This window comes from Ischnura elegans, chromosome 6, assembly GCF_921293095.1.
Source record: "Ischnura elegans chromosome 6, ioIscEleg1.1, whole genome shotgun sequence".
NCBI classification, from domain to species: Eukaryota; Metazoa; Arthropoda; class Insecta; order Odonata; family Coenagrionidae; genus Ischnura; species Ischnura elegans.
The window spans coordinates 41,195,468-41,216,722 of record NC_060251.1 but is presented as its reverse complement, the minus strand read 5'-3'; the positions used below and the strand labels follow the sequence as shown (position 1 = coordinate 41,216,722).

Here is a 21,255-nt window from a genome sequence, read left to right as displayed (position 1 = left end):
GTCCTAATAAATTGCTTCCCAACTTCAAAACTTATATACATATAAAGTGAAACCTCTATTTTACACTTTTGAATGGACCACTTACAAAAAGTGCAAAATTGAGGATATTGTAAAATAGAGTATCATTATTTAAAGGCGGTATGGTTTGGGACCTGATAAAAACTGCAAAATCAGGGAAAATGTATAATGGGGGAATGTAAAATCGAGGTTTCACTGTACCTATTTTCATCTTTAACCCTCTTAGTGCCATCCTTTTTCCTGGGATACCCCCAATGTGAAGGGTATTTTTGTAAAATGTTGCAACTGGGAAAAAAAATACAAAGCTAATTTAAGTATACTACGGCTAGCCTCAGTGATAACTTTACTGAGTCACCCACTTTTGTACTATTGACACGAAGCCCTCTTTTTTCATGTTTCCTACTCACTATTTCTCTCCTACTTTGTCTGCTTCTTAGTCTCTTGGAATCCCAAGTGGGAGAATTGTTTCACCTCCCCAAGTTTATAATTTATACAATTGCTATTTTTCTTACTCATGCCTTAGGGTGGGCGGGAACTATGTTGATTGATCCTGGGTATTATATAAGTGACTGACCCAAAGTAATTTACAACCAAATCTTTCCTCATTCTGAGCATTTTTTCTGTTATTTTTTAATTACTCGATCGCTGGATCTGTGAAGCTTACGATTTTTAAAAATGTTTTATCGTATGTTGCTAAGAAATATTAGGTTCCATATTACTCCTTTCTTATACTTTCCCAAAGAATTAATTTGTCATCTTCAGCAAAATTCTCTCTTTTAACGGTACATATTTCTTTTTTGACCAATCTTGCCATGTTAATAATTTCACTTCATTACTGTACACTGGAATTAAGAATTCAATTGAACTCAATGCTAAAATTGATCTTGCTTTGTTTTATGTCTCAAGGATATATTAATCAAAACCCATGAAAATTAATTTTGACGAATTTAAATCAGTATTCCTGCCTTGTCGCCAAGGAGAATACCTTTTTGAGAAAAGAAAAATGATGATTTAGGAAACTGAAATCATTTTTTCAGAAAAGCCAATAAATGAAGAATAATTATTAAGTATATCCGAGGCATGGGTGTAACTAGGATTTATGATAGGTCTCTCCAAGTGGGGAAGGGAGTGGCAAGGTAGGGGGCGGAATTATGAAGTTGTTTCGGTGGGAAGAGGAGGGGTAAGTTCTTTACTTTCCACAGTGCCTATGCGGTATTCAATACCTCTAAGGGAATTCTCTGAGGTCTGATTAGGGTTCACAAGTGGCTTTTAAATATGTATCAATTACTAATCAATTATTTTTAAACGTTGTTAAGGTGGTGAAATAAAAAAGTTAAATTGCATAGATAGATACCTTAACCCCTTCGAGACGGCGGAGTTTTCGTCATAGCATGACTGCTGTACTGAGCCCCAAGAGACTCTTCTTTCTCGTGGTACGGGCATTTTTGGAGGGCATTCGTTAAGAAGGGTCTCGCTGAACCTTTTTCGACCCCTCCACGCTGGGACTTATCATTATCTCGGACTCCGAGAGTAGTTGTGCTCCCTCCTTTCCTGGTTTACGACCATACCTGGGGGCACTGGTTCGCAGTCAACTTATATATTGCTTATGTGTATTTATCATATGGATAATTGTTGCTTGCACGTAAATTGCAGACTTTGAATTGAATTCCTCATTTTTTTATGAGCATTGTCAAATTTTAAGCAAAGTTCTATGGCCAATATTAACGCATTTAATGCAACAATTTCCATGTTGATTTTAATACATAACTCAAGATATCAGTTAATATTTATCGTAGAATTTCGTTTAAAATTTGTAAATGCTGTTCAAAAGACCAAGAATTCAATTCTTAGTTTATTTTTCTTGAGAAATGAACAAATATTTATTTCGAAACCTGACGGGATAAACAATTGTATGACCGCTGTCCCTTACCGCTAAGAGGGGTTATAAAAGACGAGGGGTCCAGGTACCTGCTCCCGGATTCCAGAATGATTTCTTGTAAGGTTTCTTTACAGGATAGAAAGAGTAGGATCGTATAGGGATTGGTCAAATTAGAACTCTAAGCTAACCCCACCTGCCCATGAACTCGCCGGGAATAGACACATTCATATCCTGTACATGTTCTCTTATGAAAAACACAGCTGCTAGGAGTAATCTTTGATGAATTTCTTTCACTTCATCAGCTCACCTTAAATTCAAGCCCACTTTGCTCAGTTGAAGCTCACCCACACTATAAATACCACACATTGTAAGAGGTATTGCCCATATTGAGAGGTAATATAGTGAAAATGTTACTTCCAAATATTTTCAAGCCTATTTTTCATTGATATACATGTTTTCTAAATGAGTTTATCTACCACACAGGATCATGACCATAGCGAAGGGAGCACTTTGTGAGCTTGGGAAGCCTACTCACCCCCCTCAAAATAGAGCCACATAGCTCTTGTGAGAGAGAGAGAGATAGCTCATGCGCAGATTCCTTAACCATTGCTAACGTTGGTCTTGGCTTTCCACCAAAATTGTTATCTATACTCACCACTGAAAGTATAGAAGGTATACAATAGACCTTTGCTTTACAATTTTAGTAAGTTTCTGAGGACCGATCATTAAGTGAAACCCATCGTGTGTTGAATCAACATTATTTCCATACAAAGAATCACTTCAAAGACCATCAGTACATGTAAATTTTGCTATGTTAAATGTGTTTCATGTGAATTAAAAAGCATAAAATTACATAATTTATGGCATTTAGTGCATGTGACCTAAAAAAAATTATCAGCAAAACTCGAAATTTCAAGTGAGCAATGAGCATGCAAAATCAGCAGGGGACATTATCCAAATCTATCTTGAGCAGAGCCCATTTTTAATGCAGGGGTCGACTGTACTGCAAAACGGCAGATCCCATTGGGCCATGGCAGGTGCTAAAGCAGTATAATCTATATTTATCTAAGTGTTCCCAATCTACTAAGGTAATGCAAATGAAATCATAACATTATTCCACAATTAGTGGATGTATTGGTAAACTCTTTGTAACTGCGCACGACACTAACTTCATTCCAGTAAATTTTGGAATACCTGGCAGATTTTACATTCCACAATTTGATAAGTTTTTATGAAACAGCTCTCTATTTGACACAGCTACAAAGAATCTGCAGTGGACAAAAATTCCTTTGACGTCAATGTGATCATTCCTCAATCCTATTAAGGATGTGTTCTTCCAGAAATGTCAAGAATTTCACTATCCATGCTACTAGAAAGAGTGAAACTGCCATGCTCTATTACAAAATTGTTCACTGTGGTCATAGATAGATCCCCAAGATAATAGGATGGATAATTTATGTTTGTCTTCACCTTGTAGTCTCAACAATCACTCATCCACTATCTCCAATAGGACACTGGGTTACCAATTCTCCTTGCCTAATTTATTTTCACTCAATCCATGTCTTAGTTTCCTTAAAACCTTTCTAATGGCTTAGAATAGCATCATGATTGATGAAAAACTAAGTCTTTTACATCTTCAATTCAATTTTTAAAATGTTTATTGAATTATGCTGCAACAGATTAATCATATGCAATATAAAAATCATTTCATTAAAAAAATACTTCAGCTTCTTTTTACAATGAGTAATAAACCATTGGCCTAATGAATGTGTAAGTCAGAAATAAAATAGTCGAAGGGAAAAGCCATTCCTCATAATAAGGTTTCTCCATATTGCTAAAACCACACAGAACAGGCGGGCTGGTGGTTGTGCACCAAACATTTCCTTTGCACGCATTTACGTCACTGGGAAGAAGAATTCTTGAAATATCAGAATTTCAGCATTCAATACAATCCTCGTAATATAAAAAGGCTCAATAATATTCTAACTTTGTAAAAACGTCTACCATCATTTTTGTCCACTTTGGTTCAAAAAGCACTGTGCATTGATAAGGAGTAATTGTGTCCATTACTAAGAACACATTATTAGCCTTATACTCAAAGAGTAACTCCAGGATTGAAAGAGAGCATCATGCAGATCATCAACAGTGTCAGTAATTTTCACTCATATTCTTATTTCTTCTAATCTTGGATTCTCCTTACTGCATCATAAGCTGAAGCAGCTATGTAGACTCAATAGTACTTATGACTTGGGAAAAGTGATGGCTGCTCCTCTGTAAGCAAAAGTGAAATTAGATTCCAATTATATATTTAGAAATAATTCGTTCAATAAAAAAGTATGAGTTAAGCCTAGTTTCTCTTTCCAAATGTTACTAAGCATATTATTTTGTTCCCTCACAACTGTTTGAATAAATTAAAAACCACATGGGGGCCCTTACAAATGGGACCTTCAAGTACAGCAGAAATTCCCACTGCATTACAGTTAAACCAAAAGAATAATACCTTAAATTTGATATGGCTAGGATACAGCTCAAATCAAGATTTAGTGGGGGCCACAGTGGCGGATACAGATGGGGGCGTGCGCCCCTCCCTTGTGGGTCCAGCCGTATTGCCAAACATTGAAGAACCAGAATTGTGACTTTTTTATATCATAAGATGGAATTGTCTTATATATGTGTATAATTACTTTAGTAAAAATTTTATTTTACTCTGCCTGTGACCTGATTATTTTTTATCACGATAGAAGTAAAGGCAACTCAATATATCTTTTGCACCCCCCCCCCCTTGAGTGTTTTCTGTATCCGCCACTGGGAGGCCATGAGCAGATTTCAAAACCACTGAATTTTTCATGAAGTGAGCATATAAACAAAATAATGATTTCCTGATGCCATTAGGTTATGGCCTATGTTTAGAGGATACTAGATTGAGTTATGCTTTACCCCATGGTTTTTATACAAAAAATTTATCTGTCCCCAAAAGTGGAGAAGTTGTACCATGTAATAAATTCATTAATCACTCTTTTCAAGAATTCTACTATATATGTACACAAGTTTGGCCATACATATTTTATGATACAATGTCGCAAGTTACATGATACAGCTATTGATGATTTAGTTAAGCTTCTGCTAATATTTAATCTATGAAGCCAGTGTCACTACCTTAGAGACAGCATGGGATGTTACTTCATTTGAGACCTTTCCTAAATATGGTGCTTAACTATCATCCATACGTCAAAAACAGATACAACAAATCTGTGGGTATACACTGTAACTTTTAATTTAACTATCTGGTGGGGCAAAGTGATAGATGAACCGCTTTTTAAACTGTATGTGTTCTATAAATATTCTAAAAACAGAGTGGATGTAATGAATTTCATTCCCATTTTTCACAACTTACTGAGTCACAGTGGTTGCTTGTCTCTGTACATTCCACTTGGTCCCTTCTGGTCCTTCCACCTTAAAATCTGCTTCAATAGGAGCTCTGATGTTGTATGTCACTCCATTTGGTCCAGTTACTGAAACACCTCGTCCACGGAATGGGCTTGGAGTACCTTTTTTTTTTTTAAAAAAAATAAGTTAGTCTTTAAACAGACGTTAGAATAATGTTGTTGAGGCAAATCCAGATCTTAATATGACCTCAGTATTTATTTAACAAATCTTCTACATTGGAGCATTTGATGCTCTTTAGAAAATACATTCTTTGTTAACCATACCAAATTGACAGCTCGAATTCACGCTTGCAAAAGCTGCTCAAGAAAATTAAATTATTGAACTGGATCCCTCAGAAATTCACTGGTTTTAGAATAAATATGTATTTACGAGTACTTGCTCATTATTTTAAAAAGGTTGTTTCATAATTACATCATATACCAAGGTTCATTAAATTATTAATTTTTATACAATACCAATATCCTAAATAAACATATGTAATTGACAGATATCTGATTAAAAGTTGTGACCTTGGAGTACCTACCAATAATGTGTAGAGGTCACTGAGGAGTGAAATGTATGCACAGCTCATTCAGGCATGCCACTAAACTACAATAATTTCCCATAATATTGGCCAATTCTTTAGGAAATCATATTCACACAATAAAATTGCTGAACAAAACACAATGACCATGTAAAATTTTGGTTCTAAATTGTAACTAACGTTCTTAAACTTTTTCCTGGTGAACAAGGAATGGGTTAGTTTCTACTGTGGCAGAAAAATTCTCTATCTTTCATGTATGACAAATTCACTATAGTGGTGAATGCTTTTTTCCTTTTTGAATTCAATAAATCACCTGAATATGTACAGGGATTGTAAATGATGACAAGCAAAGCATGTCTAGGGATCAGCAGTGATGATAATGCCTTTTTTTGTTGATGGCAGATATGTACAATATGGATCTATGGGAGTGAATAGAGAGTTCCTTATGGCCCAGCCAAGCTGCCAGAAACTTTCTTTGGGGTTGCCGGGGTGGTATGCGGGTTGCCTACAATGAAATTGGTTGTCAATTTGCATTGCAATAAGTTCGCTAAATATTTTTCCTATATATTGACGAAAGTGAAATAAATTTTTTTTATGGCAGGATTATGATAATATATTGAACAATGGAGTGTCTGAGGATATATGCCATGGGCTAGTGGTGTCCTAAGCAGATATATCACTGGTAGTTGCCGTAAGGGGGAAAAATAGGGGGAGGAGGCTTAACCCCCTTAGAGCTCTCCTACTCCCCTCCTGAATACATCCCTGTCCTCGACCCAATCTAGGATAAAAAGTATTTTCTTACAATTGTTCTCTCTTGTAGAATTGAACCTTTATTTAATACCTAGGTATTTAGAAATTTACAGCTTATTTCTTATGCTCCTCAAAATTCACTGCCCGGAAAACTTAAGTCTGAACCCTGCCCTGTTGTAGCTGCTATTTCTGTGCTAGCTTCTTTCAAAGCCTCTTGGTGGTCTAGAGGGTCAAACTCCACCAAAATGTTTGGATATACATGTAGCCTTTAGGGTACCCCGTCCAACTGAATTCCCCCATCTTATGCACCCCCTCCCAAACTTGATTCTCCCCCCCAGAAGCATTGCTCCCCCCCATTCATTGTTCTGGATACAGACTTTACTTCTGTCCAACACAACACACTCATTAATATTGCATGGAATATTTTAGCAAAAAATAAATAACAGAGCTCTAACCATTTCTTATAGCAGAAAATTTTGCCTTTATAGTACATTCCCTGGGTACCTCAAAAGAAGTTATAAATCCTACTTTGCACAAAACCATGAATTATTGGGATATGTGCATCAATGTAAAAAATGAGTAGAAACCAATATGCACCAATTAAATGCTGATTTACTGGATTTTGGATACCCCATGCATACAAAAGATACGTACCAATCTGAGCTGCACCAGCTGCTGCCCTTGCTTCACTGAAGGCTGCACTCACTGCAATACCTCCTGGAAGCACCATGCTGAAGCTCGAGGAGCTACTCTGTGCCTGAGCTCCAACTTGAGAGTCACATTCTCCTCCAAGACGTGTCGCCAAATCGCCCGCATCAGGAAGAATGTCAAAGGTAAACTGTGGAGGTGCAGTTGTTGGAGGAGCTGAGGCGGCACCTGTCGAAAAATATTTTATCATAGGTAAAATCACCACTTGGAACTCAAGCCCACCATCGTTAATTGTTTGAAACAACATTTAAATGAAATGACAAATTACCTAATATGTACTCTTACTTATTCTTTAAGAAATACAAACAGATTGCCCTTTCATTTGAGTATAAATTTTCAGTGCTCTTTACTGTTAAGGAAGTCTTCACTTTTGAAACATGGAGGAAAAGCCTGAACTAATTTCAAGCATGACAATAACTTATTTCCGCTATGCTATATACTATTTTTTCAAGGAAATAATCTCATTAACTAATGTCACAACTTGGCTTTCCTCCCCCTAGACCATAGCTTGCTCCCCCCCCCCCTAGACCATGATCCTGGGTATGCCCTCGAACACGTATGAGGACCGATATACGTAGAGGCAGATAAATGGATTTAAACAGAATATTCATTACAGAATAGTAACTATATCAACCAGAGGAATCACTCCGCCATGGGGTCGCTTACTCAGACCGCAATTCATTTCGAGAATTCGGTAGCAGTAAGGGAAAGATAGGTTGCGACGCAAAAAAAATCGTCACCAACAAACCGTTCTCACGGAAGTTTAAAATAAAAAAACGCGAAAAATGCAGCCCACTTTTCACGAGTTGCTGCCGTCATTAGAGTTCTCGCACAGTTGCGCATAATGATAGAACCTTTCGTTTTGAGTGTGTTAAAAACAGCGAATCCCTCAGCGACCAATGAACAAGGACTAGGGGTATCCGACTGAGGAGCAGTAATACGCATGAGTTGTTGACGTCATCAACGTATCTACGGCGAAGGTAGAACACGCCCGAAAGTTCACGAGACACGAGAGATCTCCTTGTGCCAGGGTTGGTGAAGGTCGTTGCTTCGAGAGGCGCGGTTTAACTATTTCCGCTACGCCCGTCCCGTAATGGTGTGGAATACCTCGCAGCGATAACGCGTATGAGGTCCGATATACGTATAAAAGTGGCTTTAAGATATTCATCAATTATTTTTAAGTTTAGCAGGTGAAATAAAAACTTAGATTTGAAAGTCACCTTAAAAATACCATCCTTTCCATATTTCTAGAAGTCTTTCCGGGGGGGATGGACTTGCTCCCCCTTGATCCGACGCTGCCTTGTGCTATGATCAGCATAAATCTTAGGAAATCTTTAACATCTGCACAGGGGAGGGATGGTTTTTGCATCTCAAAGGAGTCCAGTCACTTATTTATCAATTTATCGATTCCTTTTCTTTTCATCATGAAATAATTTAGCCCATGACACGGGCGCAATTTTGGAGGAGAGGTGGTTCACTTCTTCCCACGTTTCCGTGGTAGTAGTGGCGCTGCGAGGGGGGGGGGGGTGTTTGGGGGATAATGCCCCCCCCCAGAGCTCAGATTATTTTTTAAGTTAAATCTATTTTACTTATTTGGATTATATTACTTAAAGAATAGTATGAGGATTAATAAAATATCCCTCAGACGGTCGTGAAACTCACCATTTTGAGCCATTTATCTTAATTATTTCTGGCGGAGGGTCCCCGCACCTCCCGCTTACCCTGGCGGGTATGCCAAACCCCGTGCCCCCCCAGTATTAGTTGCGCCTGAAACCCCCCCCCCCCCAACCTTAATTCCGAGCTGCGCCCCTGCGTGGTAGTATGCAATGCCCATCGACGTGACTGCGTCTAAAAACTTATAACATTTTTTGAGGCTTAATTTTGTGGAATAATGCTATATCCATGATTAAAACACAAATGGTGACCTTCACTCACGCTCTGCTGTATGTCTTCTGGTTTCGGCCTTAATTCATTTGTTCACCTAAACTTTTTACCCCTCCCACTCCCCTCACTCCAATTCCATATGCTCCCACCTTATACGTTGGCCTGGGCATATACCGAGAGAGTTTTTGTTGGATTACCTTGAAAATGACACCAAGTGTGGAAACCATGGTCGGTCGTTAAGCGTTAAATAAAATAGTGTGGAAATTACCATTTGTGTTTTAATGATGGAGACTGCGTCTGTTTGTAGTCAAGGGACTACTATGTATTCTACACTTATCTTTGAACACTACTTGTTCAAATTGTACTATAAAAACTTGTACTGGCGAGCCATCTCAATGATTATCATCTTTCCAATTTCGCATGGAATATGCTTAGACGAAGCACTACTACCGCGCAGTTCTACTTCGCGAATTTCTACTATGGAGGCATTATACGCTGACAAATAGCCGTGGGCAAATAGAAAATCTTACTAGTGGCCAAAATGTTACGTGCATAATTCTCAATGAGTCACGGGGATTTCCGGCCAACGTGAAAATAGCCATTCGCTCAAAACGCATGCATCCATCTCAAAGTAGCGCCTTGCATGCTAATTGTAAGCATTTGAGGCTTGAGCATTACTCATGGCAAGGTCACTTCATTTGCAGTGGCAGCACTCCTCGTTAGGTAGAATTCCTAGAGAAAGACGTACCTTTACAAGGTGCTTTGTTAGTATCATCTAATCTTTAATTCATTCTACCGCCCTTGATCCTATCCCGTCATATACAGTGGCGCGATAATTGTGGGCAAAATAACAAAAGATTGTTAATTGAACAAGTGTGAGTAGGTAAACCCAACTATCACTCTCGCTCATGGTATTCACACCAAATAAAGAAAAATTAAGGCAAAAAAATGGACAGCGCCGTTGAAAGTTTGGTAGTACATATTGCTCGCACAACTTTACTTAATGAGGATTCAAAATTAACAGAGTAGCTTTCAAAAAATGCTTGTAAAAATGGAAAAATAATGGGCAATAGCTACAGTAGCAAAAAAAAAGAAGTACGGATAAGAAAATTAAGAATGGGGATGAGTCTCCTGTTTTGTGAAGTAAGGTATAGAGGGGGCGGCGAGCCATCTAGGCGGGAATGGAGTGCGGGCAGCGCAGAATTAACTTAGTCGTGAACCACGGACCCATTCAACCAGATGCTGTTTGATTGAACTAAAAGCGCCACTGAGATGAAAAAGTTAAAAGAAAAGGTTAAACCGTATTTATTATTGTTTCATGTAATGTCATGTGACGTCAAGAACTAAAAAAATAGTGCTAAGCCGAGCTTGAGTGGTGGGTATATACCTACCAATGTTGATTATCGAATGTATATAAAATCATACGTCAAGAATGACAAAATTTATATTCACACCCTCAAAAAGGATTTATTTAAAATCAAACATTAACGCAATCCACTAAGCAATCGATCTCTTACCCAACAAATCAGTTGTAATGCCAGAAAAGCTTATATTCAAGCAATTTTATTGCAAGAAATAATGGGCATCTGAAGCTACGGAATTTAAATCGCATTCATCGATGGAATACTTTTGTATCACGTGATGGAGTTCGTAATATATTACGACGTACCCCAGTCCCTTGAGTAGATGTACTGTGCGTCTGCATTAAACAGCCTGGCAGAAGTTACTAAAGAAAAATAAAAGAAATAAATCATACGACGGATAGATATAGGATAACCTTCAAAAAAGAAGAGTACCGAGTCCCCTTCCAACCCTCGCCACGCGAAAGCGATAATCACTCATTTAATGATTACCTAGATTCTTACCTATAAGAGGATGCAACAGTACCAAGAACATGTTCTATTCCACTTAAATAGCTAGCGGATAGATTCTTTGAACTTGACTAGCAATTGGAACTAAACTACCGACCATGCATTACCACTTTCGCGTACCCTATGATTTAGCTTCGACATAACAGGTTTCGCTCGCTCACGCACCTCAGAATCGTGTACGCAGGAGGCATTAGAGACCATAATTGAGTTTGCAGGCAGCGCGCTCATCTCTTCTTGATGGGACTCCCCATATTAATTTTAATCGAATAATCCAAGAATGATGATGCCAAAACAACCCTAGGATCAATTTTACCGGGAATCCCGCTTTATTTGATGAGCAACAAAACAGGATGACGACTAATCAAAAAACTTAGATCAGGCTTTTCATTACCACCGCACCGTCCTAATCGCTTTTCCACCATCGCAAAATGAAGAGTAGTTCCACGGCCTCAATGAATCCGAAAAAAATACAAGATGCTCAATTGTCCGTAAATTTTTTTCGTCTTGAAAAACCAAATGATAAAATCGGTGAAACTAATGAAATTATACTAGACTTGCCATGAGAAAAAATTCCCCTGGACCGGAAATCGAACCACGGACCTTTGGCTTTCCGGGCCAATGCGCAGATCACTACGCTACCCAGGTTCCTTAATTCCCATGGCAATTATACCGAGGCTCATGGTACTAGGTGCTAATGAAGTTAATTTTTTTCGCTTTGCTTAGGGAACAACTAAGGACGGTCAAAAGAGATTCTTTTGCCTTTATTAGAATGAGATATTTCTACAGAAGTTTTGAATACTACAGTGGAACCTGGTTATAACGTCATCAAAGGGACCAGAATATTTTTAACGTTATATCCGAGTGACGTTATAAAAAAAGCAGCCTTTAATCTGAGTGAAAGGACAAAGTAAAGACGCAAATGTTCTGCTACATACAACACTGTTTATTGAAATCTACTCGTACATTGGAATATGTATAATAAAAAAACTCAGGAGCTCGCGAATCGTCTCCTCGTGGTGAAGTCTCAGAGGGGTCAAGTCTCAGAGGGGTCAAGTCTCAGAGGGGTCAAGTCTCAGAGGGGTCAAGTCTCAGAGGGGTCGAGTCTCAGAGGGGTCGAGTCTCAGAGGGGTTGAGTCTCAGAGGGGTTGAGTCTCAGAGGGGTTGAGTCTCAGAGGGATTGAGAAAGTGCCCATTATGGCACACGTTAATAAAAAACTGGTATTCACAATTAAATATTTTATAGCCCAATAAAAACCCTACTTTACTGTCGAAAAAATCTGTGATCTTCTTTTGAACGGTCCTTTCAGAAATATAAATTCTCTCCGTTGTGCAACAAACGTCTTGAAGCGCGCTGAGTGTTGAAGCAGTGCAGCAGTGAAGCACTTTTGCAACCTAAAGCCGTGTCCCAACTCGTTAGCCATTAGGCATCATGTATTTAGCCAGCCAGATTCTGGGCAGCCAACCGCAAGGGAGCATGAATTGGGACATCCTTACGCAGGTGCTGCCATCTACTGGGCACTAGGCCAATGCAAAACAAGAGATAATCGGAATGATTTGAACAAATGATCAACAAAACCCACCCTAAATTGTTAAAATGTAATGTGTCAAGTGATTTTGAGTATTAGATGTCGGAGAAGAGTATTTAATCATAATTTTAGTATCTTAGACAATCTTTTTGTAATAGTAGAGTAGGGGTATACTTTCAAATTCGTATTTTTAGTTCCGTATGGTTTTGTTTAAGAGGTTTTAGATAAGTTTGTGGCGAAATGTTAGCGTATATTCCTTTTAATTGGTTTGTAATATTTCAATCGTCTCTCAACCAAGTACTTTTTCGAATTCCTTATCTTTTAGCAATTTAATTTCTAGTTTTGCATTATTAAGAACAGGTCTATTTAGTCTATTCAAACGGTTACCGTCTGACTTGGGAATTATTTTCAAAATTTATTTAAAGTATGGTTTACGTACATAAATCAGGTTTCGGTATCATCTTATAATCACTCTAGATTTTAATTTTTGTTACTTATTCCGATTCCAATTTCTGGACTTTGTCCAATAACGTATAATAATAATTGTTTATTCTTACGGGTGTTAACCTTATGTACAAAAAGTGTTAAATAAGAATTTAGACATAGTGTTACATAATTAAGTATACCTATATTAGAAGCATATAAACATCAATAAGCATTATATAACACGTTAAAAAAGTAAACGGTAGCAAAAGATAACATGTGATCGGTATAAAAAGTTATAAAATAACATATACATACATAAGAAGCATATAAACATTAATTAGCATTAAAATTAACGCCGCCTTCTCTTTAACTAATTTCTCCGTAATTCTTACACTTCCATTAACGCAATTTCATTATTATAAACAAAATAAAAATTAATAATTATTCGAAACAAGTCTCAAAATATCAACACTACTTGCAAACAAGTACTATCCCTTGTTGACAGCCATGATGCCCTTTCTCCTGAAGACGCTTTGAATCATGGGAAAAGTGGGGCGAAGGATGCACTCCTCGATGCCTAAATCTGGCGGCCGCGTTAGCTGCCTAAATTCCCTCCCTTATGCTGGCTAACGAGTTGGGACATCCTTCCAAGATGGCGTCATGGCTAAATCCTGGAATTGGCATAGCCAAATGGCCAATTGGGACACGGCTTAAGAATCGCAAAATTTTTGACACTATACCCGAGCGTCGCAATATTTGTCGACGATATAAACGGGTTTTCGTGCAACATAAAATGTTCAATTTTGGCTGGTCTGTATAAAATGTGACGTTAAACCCGAGTTGACGTTACAGCCGATGCCGTCATAACCAAGTTCCACTGTATATGTTTTATAACTCCGTATTATTATCATAAAGATTCCTCGAGCTATGCTTTAAGCTGGCCGAATCCATTTCCAAATTATTATAATGGGTAAAGCTTTTATTGGGAACACAAATGATCCACTTTTCTTAGCTATCCTCTGAATAAATTTGTTCTTATTTTTGCCAAAGTCTTTTAATTATTTGCCCAAATTTCAGTTGGTTAACCTGAACTGTGTCAATAAGGATGTAAAGACGCAGCCTGGGCGAGAGAGAGAGTTGTGCGCGTATTTATTTATTTCGAAAACGAGGGTCGTCCATCTTTAGCGATCATAGCAATGTCTTTTATGTATGGAATATATGCATATACATGAAAATAACTTCCCGTTCTACCATATTTTTTCATCTAGCTCTCTTAGTCGAAGATATGGCTTAAGAGGATGCGTCAACAGCTAAGGTCTTTGGCATCATGGATAATCTACTGAAGAAACTTAATTCATGTAAGAAATCATTAACAATAAATCGAAACAATTTGGCTCCCTCGATACTTCTCTACTCTAGGACCGTTGAATAGGTTAATACACGGATTACTTACAAAATAATCTGCTTCGAATTTTATCATTTCCTCTGGTCCAGGCTACATTTTTTCCATTTTCCGTAAAGATTCCCCATCAATTTCTACACTTTCTCATAACATTTGTAACCCATTTGCCTAATGCAGCAACTCTACTAATTCCACTACGTTATTTTTTAAACTATTTCGAAAATCCGGCATCCGCTACGTGAAGATTTTTTACTAGTTCATCAAAAATTTCAGATGCAAATTTGGTGGTCCGGAGGAATGTCATCTTTCCCAACCCTTGGCCTTCATCTTCCTCCCGTAAGGAACCCTGAGAATATTATTGAGGGGTCCCCGGCTAACTGCCTGACTTTCCGCCTGCTAGGTGGCCCAGTGAACAAGTCTCTCCAAATAAAATTACCGAAATGATAATTTCTCAACGTATGCTTGTTAAAACTGTGCCGACGATTTGAACTTCACTCCTTCTGACCTTAATAATTAATGGTTTAAAAAAATGAATCCCCTCATCTTCACTCTGTTCGAATGGGCGTTATGAAAGCCTACACGAGGCTGCAATTAGAAAGTACACAGTGCATGGCGAAGCTTAATGGCTTAGGTAAACACCAGGGACGACTTATGATATTCCTCCTCCGACAACCGCAGAAGAGTTACGACAGCTTTCCACAGAGATAATATTTTCTATTTATGAAAGCGCACAATACACAGACATCCTTCTATAGGAAATTTCCATGGAATTACGTTCCACAAATTTAGAAAAGCAATTAAAAACTGAGATTTTTACAAAGAAGAAGCCCTTAAGGCATAAGTATACCAACATTTATGAATTTACATGTATATACAATGCACTCCTGGCTGGTACACGCATCGCATTGATTAAAATGATCTGTGGACATTTCAACACTCTATTTATTCCGAGGAACTGTTTCTTTACAGATTATATTTTAAGATTCAAAGAGAAGCTTTAAAAAAATACTATCGGACTTTAAAATGTGGATGGGACTGCAGGATAAAAATATTTTCGGAGGCATCCTAAACTTCGTAAATAATAGCGCATCTAAATGTTTGAGATGCGCACCCTGTAATGGTCTGCGAGAAACCTCAAGGTCGTGAAGTAAGTTCACCAGCATTCGACTCTCCAAAATTTTCACTGATTCAAACAGAATCAGATGCACAAGTTATTGTTAGTACGACCCTCGAAATTAGTAACAACTCATTGTTAGCACCAAATCGGAGTCGAAATTAATAGCCCGGTCAAAATAGACATAAATTGCCAACAAGCTGAAAATTTCCACGAGCGTTAGGGATACCACTCTAAAGAAATCCTGAAAAGTCCCCATCGATCCCGTGTGTGCAAAAAATTTTATTCAAGGTCAAAGGCCACAAAAATGGGTTTTTTGGATTTTTCGGCCAAACGGTTGGTTTTACAATAAAAATTGCACAGTTCAAAATTGTAGAGCAGTTAATTTTCTACAAAATTGTCATACTTTTTTCTCTAAGATTTATCATTTCTGAGATAGAGCCATTCGAGCAATACGGGTGTTACGTGTCCAATAATGTTCAGAGAGCGCAATAATATAGTTATGCATATTACTGAGAATACAGTTACGGGTAATTTCGAATGGCTCTATCTCAGAAATGATAAATCTTAGAGAAAAGAGTATGATGACAATTTTGTAGAAAATTAACTGCTCTACAATTTTGAACAAAGCAATTTTTATCGTAAAATTAACGGTTTGGCCGAAAAATCCAAAAAACCCATTTTTGTGACCTTTGACCTTGAATAAAAAAATTTGCACACACGGGATCTATGGGGACTTTCGATTTCATTAGGGTGGTATTCATAACGTTCCTGGAAATTTTCAGCTTGTTGGCAATTTATGCAAGGGTACCCCCTTTTTTGGGCTAATTTGACCGGGCTATAAACGGAAAAACAAAAAAATATTAGCAAATCAAGTAGATGGATATCTATTACTTGTTATCGTAAGAAGACTAACCGCACTAGGTTTCCGGTATTATGGTAAATACACATACACGAAAATAACTTCCCGTTCTCTTAAATTTTTTTCCTCCGGTACTCTTATTGGTAGATATTGAATTAGAGGATGCGTCAGCAGCGAAGATCATCAGCATCATAGGTAGGTAATCTACTAAAAAAATTTAATTCACATCCACAAGAAGTGAAAAGCTAATAAGTGTAAATAAATACCGAACATTCATTCATGAAATTGCTGATAATTAATCAAAATACCATGCTCCTTCGTGTCTTTTCTGTTCTGGGACAGTAGAATCTGTAAATTCACAGATTACTTTTAAAAAATAATCATATTCGAATTTAATTATTTCCTCCGGTCCAGGCTACATTTTTCCCACTGGTTTGTAAAGAACGCAGGGGATATCTCCAGATTCTCATAAAATTTAAAACCCAGTTGCTTAATGCAGCAACTCTTCACTAATCCTGCCATTCCAGTGCGTTATTTTTTTTTAAACGATTTCGAAATCATCAAGTGTCTTCCGGGAGGGTCTAACATTCGAATTTATGTCTGACCAGTTACTCATCGTCTACCATCACATACTCAAACCGAGGTCACTCATACTCATTCACGATCCTCAACGGTTCGTTTGGCCTTGAGATGTCTTCCGGGCCTCCCTGCTAAGTTTACGATATAATGATACCGCCTTAGCTCAAAAGAGAAAAATTCATCGGCTACATTTCGAGAAATGGCCCATTTGGAGGAATAAAATGTCTTCACGGTACTTAGTTAATGTCAGAACGTTGCACACACAAGCGCAGCAAGTAAGCCGACCATAATACGTTATTGGTTTTTGATTAAATTTATCAAAAAAAGGAAAATTACTCATAATATTTACCACCTGAAATTCTGAGCTTGATAAAAACTGCATAGAGCTGTACATTCAACAAATTACGCCGCTTGAAGAAATTAAAATATCGGTCAAATTCTTGTTCCCACGAATGAAATCTGAAATTGTGCGTAGTTATCAATAAGGCTCTCGCCTCCAGAAATTAGGATCTATAAACCCCACTAACTTCAATGGCGACTCAAATTGTCACTCCCTCGGAGGTAACCGGATAAATAAACTATGTCTACATGATACCCTGCGAGCCACCTCAATGGTATTTGGTTATTAGGAACGAACATGCAGCATGCAATACTTCGCCTTCGTAGCCGCGTAAAAAATAAAGCTCTAACACATGCCAATACTTCATGCAAGATCAATATTACCATGCTAAAAATACGAATTATTAAGTGGATAAATATAAATGCAGCTGCATGAAACTAGATAAATGCCGAAATGGAAAACGAGGACCCAAATAAGAACAGGGAAAAAAGAAAAAAAAATCACATTCATTCGATCGACCCAGCGAGTGCAGCGATTAATTACATTGATGGCACATCTGTTACCATCCCTGATAGTCCTAGGAAAGAACGACATCTTAAATCTCTGTCCTGTATTTCATTCCTTTCATCTCCCTTTCGTGATCTCCTCTACAATAATCAAAAATGTCATGGAACCGGAACGCGCCGGAACGCCGTTCCGCCTTTGGTTAACAAAAGATATAATAGTCAAATATCATTTTTATCAAATTTACTGCCTCAAAATTTCTAATTGATGCATGCAAAAACAAAAAATTCCAATAAAATGTAAATAATGACTTGTAAAAACAACAATAATATTTCACTTCTAAAATAAGATAAGGAAAATGCGTTCCGGCACTGCTAATTTTACCATGACTTCACTGACAATAACACGAATCTTAGTCATGTCATCTGCGAACACGTCCTAGGTACTATCGATGGACGGGCCATTTGAATGAAGGTATTGAAGACTCGTCATTCAGCGCTAATGTTAGCCCATTAAGGATCCTACGTGTGTGCAAGGCTACATTTCATAGCATGACGGGCAAGTGTTTCGAACGCCTTGGGCATGCCATCATCCTTTTGTCTCCGCGAAAAGACGCACGCAGGTAGACGTCTGCCGGTCGAACGAAGGAACGACATTTGGACAGCGAAGGGGAAAATACGGTGTCGATGATGTACGTCATAAAGGCTTTAGAATTAGGCACACGCAATTCCCGTGACGTCTTTTCGCGATCAGACCATTGCTGTGACGGCATTTATTACTCAAGAGGATATTCGCCCCTACCACCACCCAAAGCACTTTGGGTCTGTGATGATTAAGGTTTATTAATCATTTTTTATAAAAATGATCACACCGAAACCAATCGGAAATGTTCTGATTGTTGTCAAGAATTCCTAATAGATATCCGAGCTACTGAGGAATCTGCCATCTCATAATAATAACCCATGCCATATATTTACAATAATACCACCATCACGCATTGTGAATTTTACGGGAAGGGCAGGGGTCAATTCCTTTCCTTGTATGACACCGCACTTTGGGCATTTGTATTATGGGATTGCCGTATGCCTCTCCCGGGATTTGAACATAACCCATTATATTCACCCATATGGGACCCATTAGTCATAATTCCAACGCTTTAACTGCCGGGCGACATACACAATGACATCAAAATTCCCAGGTATAAAACATGGATCATGAGAACATCATTTTACATTGAAGCAAGTTTGCAGATGACAAGAAAGTTACAGGTCTACCCTTATTAAATTCGGTGCATTGATGGACACGACAACATGCATGGGTCACTACTGTGCTAGTACGTTAACATGTGGGCCACATTAAGGTCTTCGGTGAAGAATATTAGGCTTCTCAATCGAGTCAATTGGTCCATTGCCGGAAAAGTTTCTATGGTCGAGTCGCCCATCGACAAGAGGGCTTAATGACTGTTATTAAAGCTCATTAACATGAGGGATATGGATAACATAACGATAGAAACGCCGCAGTGCGCCGGCAGTAATGGGCCAATTGACAGTGAAGAGAACCCAAATGTCATGTCATGTCCCGTAAAAAAATTCTCTGAAAACATAGGCTGGTAAAGCACTTCATTCTAACATGTACAGACAGCAAGTTGGTAATATGATGACTTACGTTAGGCACCTCGATGTGAGACAAAAATTGAAATAGCGGGTTCAAAAACCCGCTTGAATGGAATTTTTAAATTTTTATTCTCTAATTACAAAGTCATTCGTTCTGTAATTTCAATGCTCCCTTCACATTGTTAGGGGAGAAATTTAACAATATCACGCGCCGTGAAAAACACTTAATGACATTTGAATTGACAGGGTGATTGTAAACATCCAAAGGTAAATAATGCGGTTTAACACGAAGATGATATAAAAACGAATAGTACATGGAATTGCTCTATTTCGGAGTTCATTTAAACTAAGTCCTGAGGTCACTCTGTGTTAAAGATACCAGTATACTTATAATTAATCCTCCATCAAACCATTCCAACCCAAAGGTTACCACGAAAATTCTCCACTTTATTCTCAACAAAATACTCTTACTGCTTTAAAATTCATGATGAATCCAAAACTTTACGAAATATTGGGACGAGTAGAAGTTAATTTAATTATTGACAAAACTCAAAACTGCAGCGTTATGAAATGAAATTTTTTAAAAATTAAAGCATAATAACACACCATTGATTTTAGGACCTACATACACAACTGACAACAATAACATATCTTCTGATCAGCTCCCCTGAGGTAACCGGAAAGCTGAGAAAGTTTCGCACTGAACACTTGTCTGTCACGGTTTGAAATATAATTTGGTATGCAAAAAGTAACCTTATAAAAAGAGTAAAGTTGCGGTTGTTGAAAGGCGTTGAATTCAAAGGGTTTTCAATCCTATGTCTGCTGATCTTAGAAAAAAGTTTTCGGCTATGAAATAATGGGACACTAGAAAACATGCGCGCCTCAAATGAGCTAAATAATGAAAACACTGGAAGTATAAGTACTTACTTGGCTTCTTGCCATTTGTGGCACTTGGCATCTGTGGCATTGCCGCGGCCACCGCTAGGCAGAGGGCGATCAAGAGACAAACATTCGTGGTAGCCATTATGGTATCTTCCGTGGGTTTCAGCGTCCTCGTGCACAACTGGACAGGACTCGAAACGGTCGAGAACTTAAGGCGTTCAAGTCTCCGAAGTCAATGCCAAGAGGATGAGGTCCTCCGGCGACTACCCTTCTGCAATCCTCCTACCCCTCCCCTACGACTTCCCCTCCGCTTTCCACCAACCTCCCCTCCCACTACGTCTTCGGGGAGTTCCTTCTTACGCACGTAATGAGGCGGGGGACGGGAGAAAGGATGGCCAAGCCAAGAAAGGGGAATCCGAGTCAAAGGTACTCAAGTTTGTGGTTTGTTTTCCTCTTTGCTACCATGAAAGTGGGCTTCAAATTTCAGGGTGTTGACTTAAATAAAAAATCATTTCCAAGTGAGTTGGGGGTTGTTTGAAAATATTCTGGGCGAAATGTGCGTTTCGACAGCTTCAAGGCTCATCTGAATCTTTCATGCGATTGATATTTTATGTAGATCTAAAAGAATACGAGTATAATATCAGGTGTTGGAATAATAAAGGAAAAATAGTGCGCATAATATAATGGAGTTGGAATATACTAGAGTTACGGTTAAATTGTTATTTATCCAAAATTGAACATACAATTTAATATCCCAGATTGATTCTGAAATATCTAAACCAAAGAATGTTCGAATCACGGACTTCATGTTTATATCGTTGATTTTTAGGATGAACTTCCGATCGATAGTGGACCTCTCATCAATGTGCACATGGGGGTGGTTTTGCTCTTGTATATTAAACAGCGTAAAAAAACTAATATTGCAGA

At 38.1% G+C, this 21,255-nt stretch overlaps 1 protein-coding gene across 1 annotated transcript; it reads right to left on the bottom strand.

Moving 5' to 3' along the window:
• Window positions 1–3,537: 3,537 nt before the first annotated feature.
• Window positions 3,538–20,573, bottom strand: LOC124160546. Its single transcript, XM_046536409.1, has 4 exons — window positions 20,374–20,573; window positions 7,272–7,493; window positions 5,292–5,445; window positions 3,538–4,168 (listed from the first exon to the last, which is right to left on the bottom strand). Exons 1-4 carry the CDS (start codon window positions 20,468–20,470, stop codon window positions 4,138–4,140), a joined length of 504 nt encoding a protein of 167 aa, XP_046392365.1. The 5' UTR covers window positions 20,471–20,573; the 3' UTR covers window positions 3,538–4,137.
• Between the last annotated feature and the right edge of the window lie 682 nt (window positions 20,574–21,255).